This window comes from Pleurodeles waltl, chromosome 2_2, assembly GCF_031143425.1.
Source record: "Pleurodeles waltl isolate 20211129_DDA chromosome 2_2, aPleWal1.hap1.20221129, whole genome shotgun sequence".
NCBI lineage: Eukaryota > Metazoa > Chordata > Amphibia > Caudata > Salamandridae > Pleurodeles > Pleurodeles waltl.
This window is the reverse complement of record NC_090439.1, coordinates 1,026,387,185-1,026,406,365: the sequence shown is the minus strand read 5'-3', so window position 1 is coordinate 1,026,406,365 and position 19,181 is coordinate 1,026,387,185. Positions and strand designations below refer to the sequence as shown.

The 19,181-nt window shown below is 39.3% G+C and overlaps 1 protein-coding gene across 1 annotated transcript in view; it reads left to right on the top strand.

The window, feature by feature from the left end:
- The window catches only part of LOC138278166 (vomeronasal type-2 receptor 1-like), a 198,789-nt gene extending 184,714 nt beyond the window's left edge, over positions 1-14,075 (top strand). Inside the window, exon 6 of the mRNA XM_069219245.1 lies at positions 13,153-14,075. Coding sequence (XP_069075346.1) covers positions 13,153-14,075 — 923 coding nt within the window. The remainder of the gene's footprint in view (positions 1-13,152) is intronic.
- The last annotated feature ends 5,106 nt before the right edge of the window (positions 14,076-19,181 follow it).

The window sequence follows — 19,181 nt, the reverse complement described above, 5'->3', positions numbered from 1 at the left end:
CACAATCACCAATTCACATTATATCCTGTGCTAGGATAACGTGCATATTAATCAATACTCTGGTCTACCTGATTTCTTCCAAGTTGCATATCAAGTCAGGGCATCATCATATTGTAGAAGAAGGGGAAGGAATGAGGAACGAGAAGAAAGAATGAAGAGTAAGGTGAAAGAACAAAAGGAAATATCAATACTCAATGAAAGAACCAAACTCTTTTGCCCTTTTGCTTCTTCTATATCTTCTACATCTTCTAACAGAGTATTAGGCAAGGCTGAACTCCGTCTTATCCACCACAATCAGTTCCGCATTGTGTTATTGGTTACAACAGCAATGTCTGTGATATGTGTTAAGTTCCCCCATCATTTCAAGAACCGTTTGTCTATTTTTGCTGATCTTGGGCACATTTTGCTCATGTGGCAGCCTCTAGCCACTAGTAGAGACCATTGTTGGGCTTTTGGCTCCTACTATTCCCTTTCATGTGAGAGCTTCTAGAGCGTTTTTTCTCCTTCCTCCATTGAGTTCAGAGCCTACCTTCCTGCCACTTAGCTCCTGATCAAGAACCTGTCCTCTGTCCAGTGCCTGGTATTTTCCTCAGCCTGGGGTCACATCCAGCAGCACGCCACAGCCCTCAAGGGACATTTCCCTTCTTGACATCACTCTTCGGGTCCCATGGCCTCCTTTGGCCAATTGCATGGCACTCTTGTGGCAAAGGTATGGGGCTGCCATCTGATGAGGGTTATCCCTCTGGAGGCCCAGTTCTGTGAAGTTCCAAGGGAACACTTCTAATCCAGAGTCCTCCAGGAGGTTCATTCCTCCATTCCTTTATTGTCCCTCAGAGGATATATAAGGTCAAGCACCATTGGCCCTGAAGAAGTGAATCCCCAGACTCCAATCCAGTCCAAGTCCAGGATGTCCCAGCACGCAAGAGAGAGGTCCAGTCCTTTTGAGTGTCCTACAAGGCCTGTCTTCTTGTTCTCTTCATCTCTCCTGTACAGGCTTTTTTTATGAGGGATGGAAAGGTCCAGAAGGTAGACTCCTCTGTCCATTCTTAGAACCACACATTATCACTCCACCCTCCTCCCAAGCCTCCTTCACAGTATTTTGAGACATTCCAACATAGGCAATTGAAGTGGTCTGTTGAAAGAAAGACCTATGTAAGAACCTAAAGCCATGCTCTAGCTGTCACAGATGCCTGGTACATTCCTCCCTGCCCTCCAAAACTTTGACTCTAGAGGTCTGACTTTTTCCCATTTGTTCGCATTGGGATGTGCCTTTCCTGGCCTGGTGCAATGTAAAATGTATTTAGCTCATTTAGATTCTGTCCCCATCCTGTTCCTTACCAGTAACCGGACTAATCACTGTTAAATGACTCTATTATGTGGTGGCCTTTGATCTTCTTGCTGGGCAGCAGAGTAATTGGCACAGCAGGGTTAACAAAAGTCCAAAATTCGGAGTCGGAGAAATATGAGGAATCATCAAGTGCCAGACTGAGTGCAGATATGATAAAGGTAATATTAAATCTGCACTTGTGATCTAATTTTTCTATTAAGAATGATGTGTCACCCAAGTCTCTGAGCCTAGTTATGGCAAAACTGTACTTTGGTGCATAATGATCCATAATGTACAATACAGTGAATGATACACTTTTTTTAGTGAAGCACTACAGACTAACAGTATGAATGCCCACTCCCATTATAAGTCCTGCAGAAGGTTAGTACCAATCCATAAAGGCTTCCCTCTGTGACAGGCTACCTGTGCACAGATACTGAGTTAAGCTGCACAGTAATCCTACTTGCTCAACCCATGGAGGTGTGCACACACATGTGTGCACCTGTTCTCTTGCAGCCAACTCCCAGCCCTTTACCTCATGTGCCCAGCAGCCAACCGTGTTTTAAAAGGAGAACACTGTGGGCTGGCACACCAAATCTATTTTAACAGAGCTTACTATATGAGTGAGAACTCCCTTAGTAGTGAGACACTCTCACAGAAAAATTCCCCAAAATAGTTAGCCCAAAAAACAAAAAGGGGTTTAATGAGTCACAACTCATTTTCCTACCCTTAATTTCTGTGAATTCAAATGAAAACGTAAGGTCCAGTGGGATCCTGGCACGGCACATACAATGCATTTATCACCTTGATTTAAGACTGTAAAGCGCTGGTGACAAAGCACTGACAATCTAGCCACCTGTTCTCTGAAATGCACGTCAAACAAAGGTACCGAAGCAGGATGGTCATCAGGAAAGGGACACGAATTAGGCTTTTCCAACAAACCTTCTCAGAAGTGATCTGATTTGGACAATGTTATGAGATAATCAGTAAGTTCCACTGAAATATTATCATAATTACAGGGTTTTTTTTTTTAAATCGAATGGGCTGTGATCGACTACCCTAAAGTGACCATGTTACAGATGAGTGGCATGCAACTAAAACTTAGTGACATCACATTAGAGGCACAGTGAGATACCATATTTCGCCATTCATTTTTTTTAAGTTTTAAAGAGAAAGTTTATTGAAGATTCATACAATATACAAAATATATAAACACATTTGATAGCAAGAGAGAAATAAAACAATAACAGTTCAATTTCCTAAGAGGTCTAGTAATGAGAAGCAAAATAAATATATTATTACTTTAAGTCGCAAAATATAAAAACATATAGTAAATATATTAGTAGAAAGAGTTATAAACAGTAGGATTTAGTACAATAAAAAAGTAAAGAGAAACAATTCATGGCGATTTAGAAACCTCCTCATTTCTAGGAAAATGATTACACGAAGAGTAAGCCAAAGAGTTTAGGTAATTCGTAATATGTAACCATAACATGTCTCTTTTAATACCCAGGGATACAGGGTAAACATAAGTTCTATCCAACTGATGTTTGTAACATGCACCATACCACCAAGCCTGAAAGGATAATTGAGAGGAGTCCTTCCAAGTTTTCGTAATTTGTTGAAAAGCAACAGCCAACAATAAATCTAAAATTGCAATAGAACTCTTTGGGAAACGTAACCAGTCAGTTGCTAGGGTGCCTAAAAATATATTTGCAAAAGTTAAGGAGATTTGAGTTTTAAAAATAGTATTAATTTGATTCCATACTTTAACCCAAAATTGAAAAGTATATGAACACTCAAAGAGCATGTGTTTAAGATCTGAAACCGGCTTACTACAAGACCAACAAGAGGGCGAGAGGTTAAAGTTAATTTTATGTAAAGATGAAGGTGTAATTAATAACCTATTATATATAAAAAATAAAGTTTGAATTGCATTAGCTGCTCTTGAGGTCTTTCGGATTTTAATCCACACTTTATTCCATAAAGAAGGTGAAAGTGAAATAGCTAAATCTTTCTCCCTTTGTGTTTCTATTGCTGATTTAGGTCTGTCTTCAGGAAGAGCTGTAATTGTTTGGTAAATACTAGAAGGTGATGCAGACTGTAATAACAGGTTTTTAATTGGAGAAGGACAGAACAATGGTGTTTGCTGAACTGGAAAAGATTGATAAGAAATATTTACAACAGTTATTAGAGCATCATATTTCTTATTAAAAGAGGATGGAAACGAAAAAAGAAATCATGCTTGTTCAAAAGAAAGAGGGGAATCATTGTCAAAGAGTTGATAAACCCATCTTAACCCCTTCAAATGTCACGATTTCCAGTAGATGGTTTTATTGTTCAACTTGATGAGTTTGTTATACCAGATTGACGAATTCAGAAATTGCACCTTGTCTCCATTGTATGAAGCAAATATAGGTTGCAGAATTCTGCATGAATTTTTCAAAATCGGAGGGAGATATATGATGGGTTTTTTGACAAAGTTAATACTTCTGGAAACGTGAAAGGAACAACAAAAGATTTTTCAAATTCAACCCATAAAGGTAAAAAAGCAGAGACATCTTCAGTCAATAAACAGGAAGCCTGTTTAAGAGAAAAAGCCATATGATAAGAACAAACATTTGGAAAATTAACACCTCCATGAATTTTAGGTCTCATCAATTTTTGAAGAGACATTCTGGATCTCCTATTATTCCATAAGAAATGAGTTAAAATAGAGTTCAACCTCTTAAAGTAATTATTTGGAATACTAATTGGAATATTTGATAAATAAAAGAGAATGATAGGAAGTAACATAATCTTTAGAGAATCTAATCTACCCCACCAGGATAAAAATAAATGGTTCCATTTATTTATAAGAGAATCAAGGCTAGAAAATAATTGCAAAAAATGACAAGAAATTGTATCTTGAAATGAAGGTTTAAACCAAAGACCAAGCTGTTTAATTTTATCATTGTTCCAGTGAAAATTGGAAGATTTAAAGTCATCCGGAAGGCAAACTTTATTTAAAGGAATAATTTCACACTTTTCCCTATTTAATTTATACCCTCAAATGGAAGCAAAATGTTCTACCTCAGAAAGAAAAGTGAAGATTTCGGATTTGACATAAAAAGTAAGATATCATCAGCATAAGCCGAAAATTTTATCTGTCCTTCCCCACCCCGGAAACAATGTAAATTTGGATTAGCCTTAAGTTTCAATAAAAAGGGTTCCAAGGCAAGAATAAACAAAAGTGGTGATAACGGACATCCCTGACAAACTCCTCTGTGAAGTGAGAACGAGGGAGACATGAGCCCATTCAGATAAATAGCAGCCTTAGGAGAGGAATATAGTAATAAGATAAGATTTATAAATTTAGTTCCAAAGCCAAACCATGAAAGCATTGAAAAAATAAAGGACCAGTTACACAATCAAAAGCTTTTTCAGTATCAGGAGCAATTGCGGAAAGTGAATCCTTATACATCACAGATTTACTCAAAATGTTAAAAAATAAGCGTGTGTCTGATAATAAACGTCCTTTACTAAAGCCAGACTGTTCTTTACCAATTAACTTAGGGAGAATCAGTTCCAAACGCATGGTGATCATTTTAGCAAAGATTTATAATCCAAGTTCACTAGAGATATGGATCTATAATTCTTACAAAATGTTGGATTTTTATTATCCTTTGGTATAAGAACAATTAAAGCCTCCTGAAAAGACCCTCCAGAAGATTTTGCGTTAACAAAATGAGTAAAAAGATTAAATAATCTCTGAACTACTAAATTAGAAAAATGCAAATAGAATTTTATAGTAAAGCCATCTGGGCCGGGAGGTTTACCTTTTCAAATAAGATTTAGTGCATTTAGGATGTCTTTAAGAGAAATATCATTATCAAGAGCAGTAAACTCAAAAGAGGGAAGTAGGGGTGGATTAATGGTAGACAAGTATTCCCCAACAAGCTCCTGCATGGGAACAGAATCAAAGGTGTATAATTATGTGAAGAAGTGAACAAATTCATCCAAGATATCTTCATTCTTGTGTAATAAAAGACGAGGAGAGCTATAGATAGATTCTATCTTTGTTCTATCTTTTTTAATTTTAAGATAATTTGCTAAACGTTTTTCTGATTTATTTTGGCCCCCATAATACTTAGCACTGGATTTAAGAAGATAAGAATTAGCAATATCAGTCGAGTTTTTATTAAAAGTGAATTTAGCTTGAAGTTATTCCTTAAGACAACTTTCCGATTTGGAAGAGTAATACAGGTTTTCTAGCTGTTTAATACTATCCATTAAGTTAAATAACTTTTTATTAACCGTTTTCCTTTTATTGGCAACATACGAAATAATAAAATCCCTAGAGGCCGCTTTGAATGTATCTCAAATAATCTAAACAGATAGCTTGGGGTTATTGTTTTCTACAAAGAATTGTGTAACAAACTTCTCAAAAAGCTGAGTAAAATTAGTATCAAGAAGCAATGAGTTACTAAATCTCCATCTGTTACTTGGCCTTTTATATGGCATAATATCAAGATCCAAACTCACTGGAGCGTGATCCGATATTAATATGGAACCAAGTTCCGAATTTAAAACATTTTGTACGAGATGCTGTGAGACAAATAAATAATCAATCCTCGATTGGAAAGAATACACTGGAGAAAAAAAAGAGAATTCCTGTAATGTGGGGTTACACAATCTCCAAACATCTGTTAATGCTCTTTGTTTAATCATGGAGGCAAACTGTGAAAATATGGTGGATGTTACAAATCTATAGTTAGATGTACGATCAAGAAAAGGATCCATAACCATATTGCAATCTCCTCCAAAAATTAAATATTCATCCGAAAGAGTCATTAACTTAGCTAATATTTCATTCCAAAAGGATTTATCAAGTTGGCTAGGAGCATACACATTATATATAGTTAAAGGCACATTATTAATACTCATTGAAACTATAACCCATCTACCCTGCTCATCAGAATCTTGAGAAAAATCTGAAATATTCAAAGTTTTATTACAGAGTGTAGCAACCCCATTTCTTTCCCCCTACCTGGAGAGTCAAAAACATGACCCACCCACTTACTTTTAAGTTTGGCCACCTCAGCGCTTGTTATATGAGTCTCTTGCAACAGGGCAATATCAGCTTTCAATTATAAAATATGAGTTAAAACTCTTTGACGTTTTATTGGGAATACCAAACCTTTAACATTCCATGAAAGAAATCTAATTGTCATTTAATATAAAGAATAAGTAATATGATCATGTTATTAATGCATATAAACCACATATTAATGTGAAGAAATTGAACCAAGTGAAAATATTTAGTGTACAGAAAGTGAAAAATAGAATTATAAACATGAGAAAAAAGAAAAAAGAAAAGAAAAGAAAAGAAAGAAAAGTATAGCAGATGAAGTTAAAAAAACAAAGAGAATATAATATAGAAGAAAACAGGAAAACTACAGAAAGAACACTGAACGAATAATAAAAACATACCTAAGAGACAAATACAACGTGAGGGTGGTGACACCAGAAAGGGAGGATGACGCAACCTTCACTCCATAACCGCAGACACAGAAGGGAAGGGAGATCCGACCACACAGGTTGCAACCACAAAGAATGGGCAGATTGAATGCATAAAGATCTAAAAGGAGAGAAACAAAGGAAACATTCAAATTCCTTAAATAATCAAACATGTTTAAGATTGCAATGGACCAACAAAGGGCACATCCAATAAACAAGAGCAAGATAAAAAAAAACAATGAATATAATAGTCAAGTCTCTGATATCTTGGAAGTGTCCATTATTTCACCTCTACAAGAATCAATAAACTGTTGAAGTAATACTGGGTCCTCATATATTGTAGTTTTATTATTGTGAGTCACCTTAAACAAGCACGGATGGAAAAGACCATACCGAGCATTAAGCGACTTCAATGCCGGACACATATCTAGAAATCTCTTCCGTTTGTCTGCCGTCGACTTAGCATAGTCCTGAGCAAAAAAGAGGTTGGAACCTGACCACGTGATCCGACCTTTAGCTCTTGCTGCTCTGAGAACCTTTAGCAAGTCTGTATATTCCAAAAAATTAAATATTATTCCTGTCGATTTCTTTGACATCGAAGCCAAATGTGCAGGATGACCAAGTCTATGCGCTCTTTGTATATTCAAGACAGGAGAAGAAGGTAGGTCCAGAATCTTTCGCAGAAATGCTTGAAAAAAAGATAAGGAGTCTGAACCTTCAGTTCCTTCAGGTAAACCATAAATACGTAGATTTTTCCTGCGGTTCCGATTTTCTTTATCCTCTGCATGCTTTTTCAACATAGCAACTTCAGATTGTAAAGATTGAGTCGATGTAACTAAATCCTCAAGCGCGTCCACTCTTTGTTCCACACAAAAGACCATTTGTCGTCCAATATTTGTAGTTGTTTATTTGTATCTTCCATATAAGGTTTAAGCGCCCTTATTTCCACAAGAGGTAACTCCATAGATAGGGTATTTACAACTTTAAAAGGAGATGGAGGATCCTTTTTAGCTCTGTTATTGTGGACATTGAGACCGTTACCGAAAGCTTGGATGAACTTTATTAATAAGAGCAGGAGGAGAAACAGGTGTTGAAGGTGTAACGTCAAGAGAGTAGCTCCTGTACTTTCCATATTTGATAAAGGAGCAGAAGAGTTTGTCAAAGGAATATTATCAGAACTTTTTTTGCCCTGCACTTTGTTAGTAGTCAATTGAAGGTTCCTAGATCTGCCCATAAGCAAAAATATATAATTCTGCCCAAATAGTCATAAAATATATACTCTATAAAGTAAGAGTTCACCCCAGAGAAGAGAGTAGAACAAAAAAACAAAAAATGCTGGACACAATCCAGAAGGCAAGGCACGGTGAGCAGAGAGCTTAAAACCATACACTTGTAGGTCAAAAAATATAAAAGGAATCCTTCAAGCAGCGAAGCATACTTGGAAAAGAAAATTGTGAGGTAAAAAGAAAAAACAAAATGGCGGCTGCATTGAAATTCCACGCACGACCACCATAAAAATCAACAAAGAGGGCTTAAAAGTACCTCTGGAATCCTGTTAAGGGGCACACTGCATTCCAGGCATGTTCCCCCAACTCTTCTCTAGTGCAGGGACATAAAAAGTGCCCACGGGCATCAGCCAGCTCTCCCGACTCCCGCCGCGGTCACGGAGCTCTGCGCAAGGCGGCCATCCTCAAATGGCACCAAGCCACGCCCTCATATTTCTCCATTCTTGAGTCTTGGAATGTATCACTACTATTCATTCCCTTGACTCTTCACCACTGAGAACTAATAGAATTTCAAGTAGTGGTATGTGTTGTTTATAAACTGATTGATTTATTTGATTTGGAGGTGGAGATGAAGTACTACCATATATTTGGGTTTTAAAACTGTTTGGTTCAAGTCCCATCAAATGTCCTTTCAGAAATTCAAATGTCTATATATCTACAACAGTGTGATATTTGCGTTTGGGGATAGGCCAATAAACAATAACATTTCTAACTACATTACCATGACACCCCAGGCTCCTGAAGATCAAGATATCTTCTGGAAGTGTCCTTTAGCTGTTGAACACAAGGGCAAGGATCACAGAATAGTTAAAATATTTTTTACAGAACTATTACATTTACTTTGTGGTAAGTAAGCAGTGCTCGGTGCAAACACATTTTGTTGCCAGATTATGAAAACAGATTTCTGGGGGTGGTAATGTGTCACTAATGTTTGTCCATATTTTGATGTAGTGGTGATGTGTTCCTGAGCTACTGTGTTTTTGTGCTACATCATTTCTGAGGGTAATCACTGCTTTGTATTGTTGTGGTGCACTCTGTTTTGACTGATTTGTTAGGATGTTCCCTGTTATGTGGGATCTCTATGTTCTTGCATTATGTTCTGTTGGTTACTTTACTCATGCAAACAAATGATGCAACATAGCTAACCAAAAGCATCTACAGCCTTCAATGTTCCTGTGACAGGCAACCATTTACTAATGTCTAAGGTGGTAAATTAGCACTGCTCCTGCCCTTCAACTTCTTAAGACATCAGTCAACCCAAAACCGTGGCAGAAACAGTATCTTAACTTTGTGCATCAAAGGCTCACTTTTTGCGACAGGACAGAAGAATCAGAATTGTGAACCTAGTTGGTGGAGTGCTAACTCGCAGTGTCCTACCCACAAGATTATAATTGTATTACGGAAAAAATAGTATATATTGTTCAGACTCAATTCAGGATTCCGACACTGCTTTCACTTTCTTTACTACCTTGGCCATTCACATTTTTTTCATGAAACAGACACATGAGGAAATAAGAGAGAATCAGATCAGAAATACAGCACCCGCATGATAGTTTATCTTAACTCTCTGCATCATTTTCCATCACACATGCTGATCCTATACTTCAGTTGTTATCAATGTCATGTTTTTTCAATCAAAATGCTTGGTTTGCTGTGGTGCCCTCTGATTTCGCACCACAAGAAAACTAACATACAAGTAGCACTCGCAGAACATTGATGATGGGAAACATAAGCAACTTCTATTTTAAAAAGAGTTGATGAGAGAATATTGGTAATTAATATTAAATAGTTGGTGTCAGGGTGGAGACATCTGTGCTGCTATATTTTGTGGGATGGAATATTTTTAAACAGTTTAAAATTGAAATTAAGATTTTGTGAACCTTACTTTCAAGTAAAATGTTAGGTCTCAAAACATGCAAATAAATGTAAATGAATCAGATAGTGTACCTACATTTTGAAATAGGAGATGGATGCTTTAGTTTGCCAAAGTGGGTCAGATATAGCTTCCTCTAGAGCAATGGTAATAGCAGACCAATTGACCCATGTTGTTCTCAAAGTTAAGACATCAGGTTGTTTTCAGGCAATCAACAGGTTTCAAATGAGGTTTTAATTTATCAAGACCATAAAAGGGAGCTGAGCTGGTTGCTTACCTCTCCTGTTGATCAAAATGATTGTAGGAAGGTTATTTGAAATGTTTAATTGTATAAGAATTTAGTATGAATATTTTAGTTTAAAAAAAAATCAAACTATGATCCAAAAATGTACTATTACAGTGACTTGCATCTGGTACTCAAAATGACTGGAGTTCAAATAATATGTTTGTCCTGCTGTTCTTACTTAAAGCTAAGACAAATTAATAGGCAACATTGACACTATGGCCTGGTTGAGGTTTTAAAAAAGCAGAGTTTAAAAAAAAAACATTTAAAATAAAATGTTTTTCAAACTTGTGATTAATTATTTTTAAAAGCTTTGATTCAGAAAGATTAAATATATTTTTTTCTTTTTTCAAAAACAGTTCTGTTGTGCTTCAAATTTAAAACCCTTTTTTTTCTAACCAAGTGCTTTTTGGTCAGTCCTGAGTGACAGTTTCAGCAGCCTCTCCAGAGCATACAGCACGGGTCAATCAGTTAGCACAACTTACCTATTATTTTCCTTCACTTTGAGTGACTGCACAACGGTTTCCACATTTTTCACTTCCACCTAAAAATAATTCCTTTCTCTCATTCCCAAAGCTCTTTCAAAGTGTGTTTTTTAAATTTTCTTTTTGTATATTATTTTTAGAAAACACCTATATATTTTGCTTTCTCTTCGGGTGTCCAGTTAGATGGTGATTTATTTCCTGTCTCCTTTGTAAAGTCATCCTTATAAAGTGTTTATGTGACATTGTTTGTTTGTGGCTGCCTGTAATTTGAATGCCTCATTTGATGATGATTTCTTCCTGTCACCTTCTTACAATGATAAACTGGTAAAATGCATGTCTCAAGTAAAACATCTGTTTAAAAAAAAACATTTCTACTAATGCACCCACATAAATGATTTTGTTTTAAATGTAACATATTATTGTGAACATATGTGACCTCATTTATGTGAAAATCTGTTTTCTTTTTATTTTGTTAGCTTATGCTTGCAATAAAAACACTCAACCTGTGCAGCAGCATGCCAAAGCCATTTCTGTCCATACCATGGATAGAAGTTGATTATGCACCTTTCTCATTACTTGTTTCAAATTAAATGCGTTTCAAACTAAAAGGCTTAACATTCCCAACATTTAGTCAGGATAAAGAGTATATTGATAGCCACAGGGATTCCTAATTTTGCTACTGTTGTTGGAGGAATGTCACACATATTTCCCAGCTGGATCAAAATATAGTAGGCTGTAGAGTGCTACAATGTCCTAAACCATAGCATAAAACTGTGACACACCTGTGAAACATCTGTTTCAGCTTTTTTAAGTATGTGTTTAAGTAGTTGTTTTAAGGCCCGCCTCCTCCTGTGCATCATTTTGACGCCGGAGGATAAATAAGGCGCACATGCCTTAGAGTAATTTTTTGCACGGGAACGCCTACCTTGCATATCATTAGCGCAAGGTAGGTTTTCATGTACAAAAAATGACTCAAACTCCATAACTTTTGCGCTAGATGGATCTAAGGGCCATATTTATACTGTTTGCGCCGGATTTGCATCATTTGTTTTGGTGCAAATGTGGCGCAAACCCGTATAGCACCAAAGTTATGGAGTATGAGTTATTTTTTGTATGGAGGAGGCGGGCCTTAAAAGAAGGCGCCCAACCGGATTTGTGCTGTTTTTTTAACGCCTGGTCAGGGCAGGCGTTAAGAGACTTGTGGGCTCATTTCCATGGTGGGAGACCATGGAAGCAGTCCACAGGTGCCCTTCCCTGCACCCAGGGACACCCCCTGCCACCCACGCCCACCTCTGGAGGACACCCATGGATGGGAGAACCCATCCATGGTGAGTGCAGGTAAGTGCAGGTAAGTATATATTTTTTTGTTTTATTAAGTGGCATAGGGGGGCCTAACTTGGGCCCCCTACATGCTACTGTGCCCAATGGCCATGTCCAGGGGACATAGCTCCCCTGGTCATGGCCATTGGGCAGGGGGGGCATGACTCCTGTCTTTGCTAAGACAGGAGTCATTTCCATGGGGGTTGTGTGTCAAAATGTGGCGCTAGTCAGGTTAGAGACAATATTTTTGACCCTAACCTGACTTGCACCATTCTTTGGCGCACAACCCCCAGTCTTCCCTTCGCTTCCGCTGCCCGGTTACCGTCATTTCCTTTGACGCAAACCAGGCCGCAGCGCCGGCTAACGTCATTCCATAAATAAGGCGCCCGGCTGGCGCATTGGAATGGTGTTAGCCGGCGGTAAACTTTTTGACGCAAATCTGCGCTGATTTGCGATAAAAAAGTATAAATATGGGCCTAACTTGTCTGTAGCTCCATCTTCATTTTACAACATGACTGATGTACTAATCAGTCCCATTCTCAGGGAATTACAAAAACTTCTGCCTCAATATTTACGAGGCAAAAGCACTTTAGAGACTCTTTCTAAATGGCTACACATGCAGGAATGGAGGCCAGCAAGGGACCTCTAGCCATGCATTCACATGCACCGCATGCCAACTTATTTATTTTTAAATCAGCCCTTGTTTCCGTTATTTGTAGGGACATGGGCTGCTTCCAGGATAAAACACTGTCATGCAGTGCATGGCATCAGGGGGCAGCAGCCACCATTCAAAAGTGGAAACTGTCCCATAAGGAAAGCTTCCACTTTGCAAAGTTGTTGCTGTCCCATTTTAGGTCTCAGCAACTGATCAATGGTTTGACACTGCAATTACTTTTGCAGGCAATAAAGACTTTTCATACCAACATGCAAGTGAGAGCTGTGAAAGTAGTCTGTGACTGTGATTCTCTCAGTAATAGCTCAAACAACAATGGAATTGTATTGTGGATAATTATCCATGCAGAAAATGTAATCAACTGACTGATCATATATGTACATGTTTTTTATACCCATTTACCTAGATGCCACTGAGTGTTCAAAGTGTCCAGACGATCACTGGGCTAATGGTAGACATGATGCATGCATTCCAAAAACTGTTGAGTTCCTCTCCTACCGCGATGGTCTGGGTTCCACCTTGGCTGCTCTGTCTGTCATCAGTGGCGTCTTTCCTGTAGTCATCCTTGTTGTCTTCATCAAGAACCGCGATACACCTGTGGTGAAGGCCAACAACCGTGATCTCAGCTACCTACTCCTCGTCGCTCTTAGCCTGTGCTTCCTTTGTTCTTTGATCTTCATTGGCAAGCCCCAACGCATTGCCTGTGTTTTGCGCCAAACTTCCTTTGGTGTCGCTTTTGCATTCTGTGTGTCTTGTGTGTTAGCAAAAACTATATTGGTGGTGGTTGCTTTTAAATCCACCCTTCCAAATAGCTCATTACGGAATTGGATTGGCCATCGTCTTCCTAATGCAATCATAATAATCTCCACCTTTGTCCAAGTTCTTATTTGTGCGGTCTGGTTGGCCGTTGCTTCTCCATTTCCACAAACTGACATAACATCTCACACTGGTGTAGTAAGCATCTACTGCCACGAAGGGCTAAATGTGGCCTTTTGGCTCATGCTTGGATACCTTGCCTTCCTTGCCAGTATAAGTTTTTTGGTGGCCTTCTTGGCTCGAAAGTTGCCTGACAGCTTCAATGAAGCCAAGTATATCACCTTCAGCATGCTGGTGTTTGTTTCTGTGTGGCTATCCTTCATCCCGGCCTATGTCAGTACAAAGGGGAGATACATGGTCGCCGTGGAGATATTTGCCATCCTCTCATCCTCTCATGGATTGCTCTGGTGTATATTTATACCTAAATGTTATATTATACTGTTCAGGCCACATATGAACAGCAAGGACTATGTCTCTGGGAAAAGGAAAACTACTGCGAAGAAAGATGCTTGATGTGTGCTTTGAGAGATGGTCAGACAATTTAGAAAATAAACTGAGAAGGTTATTATACATTACCAAATGTTTAGTTAAGTCTGCTGGACTTGACATGTACCAAAGTCTGAATGTTCTTTGTTATTAGGACGTCTTTTCGTGGAATTGCATATTCGTAATAATTGAATGTTTACTTCATTTTCTTTGAAGTATTCGAGCAAGGAATGCAATTATTACACTTTATTCACTTTTTGAAATGTTATTTTCTTGTTAATTTAACTTCAAAGTTAAAGGTAAAGAATATAACTCATATTTCTGTTGTTAGCATTTATCAATTTGTGAATTCAATAATGTGATGTCAGCTTTGAATAAAAATCGCATTGAGCAGAAAACTGATATAATAGGCTCTTATTACAAGTGAAAGGCAAAATTCCGATCCATATGCAAACGTGTTTGCACAAGGATGACAATTAGGAGTGATGTGATATCTGAGTTTTCCCATGATAACTTCTGGTAGGTCAAACCTGACAAATTTTGCAGGGGTAGAAGTTCCTTAAAAAGGCAAAACATGTGGAATGCGGTTTGCTAAATGTACATTCTGCATGTTGTGCCTTATTTTGGAGGGCACAACTTTTAATACACAATACTTACCGCATCTTTTAAATTCCGATCTTTGTGGTATCGGATTTTAAAAGGTGCGGTAATAATGGCATTCACAGCCAGGCTCTTATAATAAGGACTTAGTGTAAACAGGAAGTTTCCATTCATAAACTGATGAACAAGACACATCTAGCTGAGTCAACTCCGGAAGATCCAGAGTATGGTGGATCAGCTTCAGGGCCGGCTTCAGGGCTCTGTGACCTCTCCCACCCCAGCTCGGGAGGGAGCGCTGTAGTTTGAAATGACCTATGGGGTTGAAAGCGTCTGCAGCAGAGTTCCTGGTGCACTCTGCAATTTGCAGGCACTAGCAACATCAAGAAGAGAAATAAGGCTTATGTCTAGTCCAGTTTAAAGTCATCATAAAGTAGTGCAGAGGGTTCATGTAGAATAGTATTTGATGTACATATCTCAGTGGGTTATTGCTTTTGTTATTGAGATCCTTTTGTTACCTGCAGTTCGTAAGCTCTTATATACCGCAGTGAGCTATGAACTGGCGTCGATGAGCTGAACTACAAGGCATAAGGTTAGAACCTTTATTTTCCTCCCGTCTTTCATCATCCTAATATTGCTAAAAAAAGGGTGTGCTTGGGTAGAAACAAATTATTCTTAGTAAAGCCAGACTAATCATTCTTAAAGTACACTGCCTAGCAGTGCAGAAGACATGTTACTCCTACACCTTGTAGACCTCATTGTCTTATGTTACATTTCCTATGCATTGATTTACACACGTATGATTCATTGTCTCTGGATAATGTGATGTAAAGTGCTCTGACACCCTATAGTGACACCAGTAACGTTATAAAAGAAATTAAATACATGTGAGGGGAAGGCTATGGAAAGATGATGGCATCGTTGGAGGGTGGTAATGTAGAAGGAGGTCACTGGAGGGCACCAGCAAAGATTTTCGCACGGAGCACCAGCAGCACTAAAGCCAGCCCTGTTCAGCTTAGAACCATAACCTGGAAGTTTGATCGTTCAGAGGTTCTTCTACTGCACGGATGCAAAGTTTCTGTTCAACCTTATCCCTCCTCATGCTCAAAAGCCTTGTCTCTCATCAGGGTAGTTGCACCTGCTAAAAACCCTACAGTTGAAAAAGATTCCTGTGGACGATGAGCCTTTAGTGTTATCAAACCTTTCCTTGGCGGCTACAATGGATCTCTAACTCCTTGTTTTGAAGCTCTTGTGCTAACGTTCTTGCTTCTTGTCCTCTCTCTCTCTTTTCTGGCTTTTTTGGCTATGGTGTCCTAGGTCCAAAATTCCTATGGTGAAAATCTGCACTTTATATATAAATAAAATGAGTCCAACAGCTATGTATAGAACACTCCATCGGGAACCAAGCTACACCTGTGGTGAAGGCCAGCAACTGTGATCTCGCATACTTCCTCTTTGTCAGACCTGACATCTTTTGGCGTGGTTTCCCCTGAATTTTTGCTTTCTGACTTCCTGTTTTGACTGTGTGCTGAACTTTGTTTTTGCTGACTTTATGACTTTGCACACTTTACCACTGCTATCCAGTGCTAAAATGTATGTGCTCTGTGTCTACTATGTGGGAACATTGGCTTCTCCATGATTGGCATATTGACTAGTAAGTCCCTAGTACATTGCACTATGTGTGCCCAGGGTCTGTACGTCAAATGTTACTAGTAGACCTGCAGCACTGGTTCTGCCACCCACTACGGTAACCTTTCAAACATGCCTTATGTTTGCCATTGTAGAACCTGTGTGTGCAGTTTAAATTATCATTACGACCTGGCAAGTGTACCCACTTGCCAGGTCCAAAACCTTCCTTTTAATTCCATGTAAGACACCCCAAAGGTAGGCCCTGGTTAGCCCCAAGGGCAAGGTGCAATGTATTTAAAATGTTGGACATGTACTTGTAAGTTTAACATGTCTAGGTAGTGAAAAACTTATTGTTGCAAGGGCTATTGCTCCCAAAGGCTAGTAGGGGTATTCCCTTAAAAAAACATTTAAGTGTAATTTACAGTTAGGAAAAGAGAGAAAAATTGAGTTTGGTGTCTCTGGGCTCACAATTTGAAAACACATCTTTTGGGAAAGGTGGTTTTTAAATTGCAGGTCTGAAAATGGCACTTTTATAAATCAGGCATTTTCTTACTTTAACTGTCCTCTGCCTGAGCATGTCCCCAATCCACGTCTGGTCTTTGTATAGTTAGGTGACAGCTATCTTTGTGCATTCCATCCAGACAGGCATATGTATAGTACACTAAACTGCCCCTGCATTCCATGCTGATACTGATGGGTCTTCCTGGTCAGGAAGGATGGAGGTGCTATCACTCACACTTCAAAGGGTGGTGCCCTGACTCCACACAAAGGACTGATAATTCCCCACAGACCTCCTGGCAGACAGGACTGAGATGAAAGGGAGCTGGGGCACTTCAAAACTACTCTTTGAAGTCTTCCCCACTTCAAAGGCACATTTGGGTATAAGTACTGGGCCTCTGACCCGCCTATGCCCAGAACATTTCTGGACAGAGGACATTCTACCAGGAAGAAGGACTGCATGACTCTCAGGAGGGACTGCCACTTTGCTGTTTCCTCTGCTGTATTGGCTGGCTGCCTACTATGTCTTGCCTGGGAGTGAGAGGACTGTATCTAACTCTCTATAACCTGCAATCTAAAGTTTCTTAATGGGCCTGACTAAACCTGCCTCCTGTTTCTGAAGTCTCATGGATAACAAAGACTTCACCTGCATCTTGCTACCAGCACCTGTGCTCCTCTGATGTGAGTGCTGCTTTGCCAAGTGGTGCCAAATCCAGTCCTGGGCCCTTAAAGATAAGTGTGGTGCAGCAAAACAAGGACTGACACAACAACACTGGTGCGTCATTTTGAACCGAAGCAACCCGCTGCAGAAATGCTGCCTTTGCCGCTGCCTGCACTGAAAGCACAAACACTGCTTGCCGACTGCATGATGCAACAAGCCCGACTTGAAATGCAGGCCCGGCTTGGCCAATGCATCACCGACCCATCGGAACCGGTACTGATCGCTTCTGGACCTCGACGCATCATGACGTTGTCCGATCAGGAAACAATATTGCACCTACAAGCATGTCACATCCCCTCCTTGGATCAATGCATTGTCACAGAGCCTTGACATACCAAGGTACTGTCAGCAGGTCTGCAGGACTTCTTTACCTGGCCTGTGCTCCATCGCGGTCAGAATGAAATTTTAGATTTGCCCCGGTCTACCGCGACCAAATAGCCTGGGTGGGAGCTATTATCTTCTAAGCACTGCATTTCAATTTCACCTTTAAAAATTCATAACTTGACTTGTGTATGTTGGTTTTTGTCATTTTGGTCTTGTTTGACTCAGTTAAACTCCGTTACAGTTTGGTGTGGAGGTCTAATGTGGCGTTTTCGCTGTGTTACTGTGAGCTGTGAGTGTGCTGGAATAGTTTACACATCCCCTCTTTAGTTTAGCCTGACTGCTCTGTGCCATGCTACTAGAGGGTGAGCACAGGTGAACCTTTAGTATGTATCTTACTTGGCGTGACTAGGATTGTGGTCCCTACTTGGACAGAGTGTAAACCTCTGCCAACTAGAGACCCAATTTCTAACACTCTTCATTGATCTTACTCTGTGCTTTCTTTTTTTCTTTGATCTTTATTGGTCAGCACCAGTGCATTACCTGCATTTAGTGTCAATCTGCCTTTTGTGTAATTTTCGGAATATGTGTCATGCATTTTAGCAAATCATTCCTTGTTGGTTGTTGCTTTTAATTCCACAAATCCAAATAGCTCTAGTTGGAAATATATGGGCCATTGACTTCCTAATGCAATGATAATAATCTGCACCATGGAACAAATTCTCATTTATTCAGTCTGGTTGGTCATTTTCATCTCCGTTCCTAAAAATGACACAACATCTTACACTGGTGTAATAACCATTCAGTTCCATGAGGGGCTGAAAATGGCCTTTTGGCTCATGCTCGGATACCTTGACTTCCTTGAAAGTGTGAATTATTAGCATTCTTCTTGGTTTCAAAGTCACCTGACAGCTTCAGTGAAGCCAGCTGTTTGTAATTCCTTCTGCATGCTGGTGTTTTGTGTGGCTGTCGTTCACCCTTCACACCTTCCTACTTCAGTACAAAGAGGAAATACATGGCCACCGTGAAGATGTTTGCCTCCTCTCACCCTCTCATGGATGTTCTGTTGTATGTTTATGCTTAGCTGTTATGTTATATTGTTGGAGGCCGGACGTGAACAATAAGGTCTGCAGCTCTGACAAAATTAACAGTACACCGAATGAAATTACTTTACTGGTGTATTGAGGGAAAATGACACATGTTGGAAAATAAACAGGTAAGCTTCGATGCAGCACCAAACTTTAGAGAAGTCTGCGAGCCTGACAAAGGAACGTTTCCTTTTACTCAAATTTCTTCAATGATAAACACTGGCAAAGTCAAAGGGGAAATGTTTCCCCCCTTCATCCCAGTACCTGCGCGCAAACAAG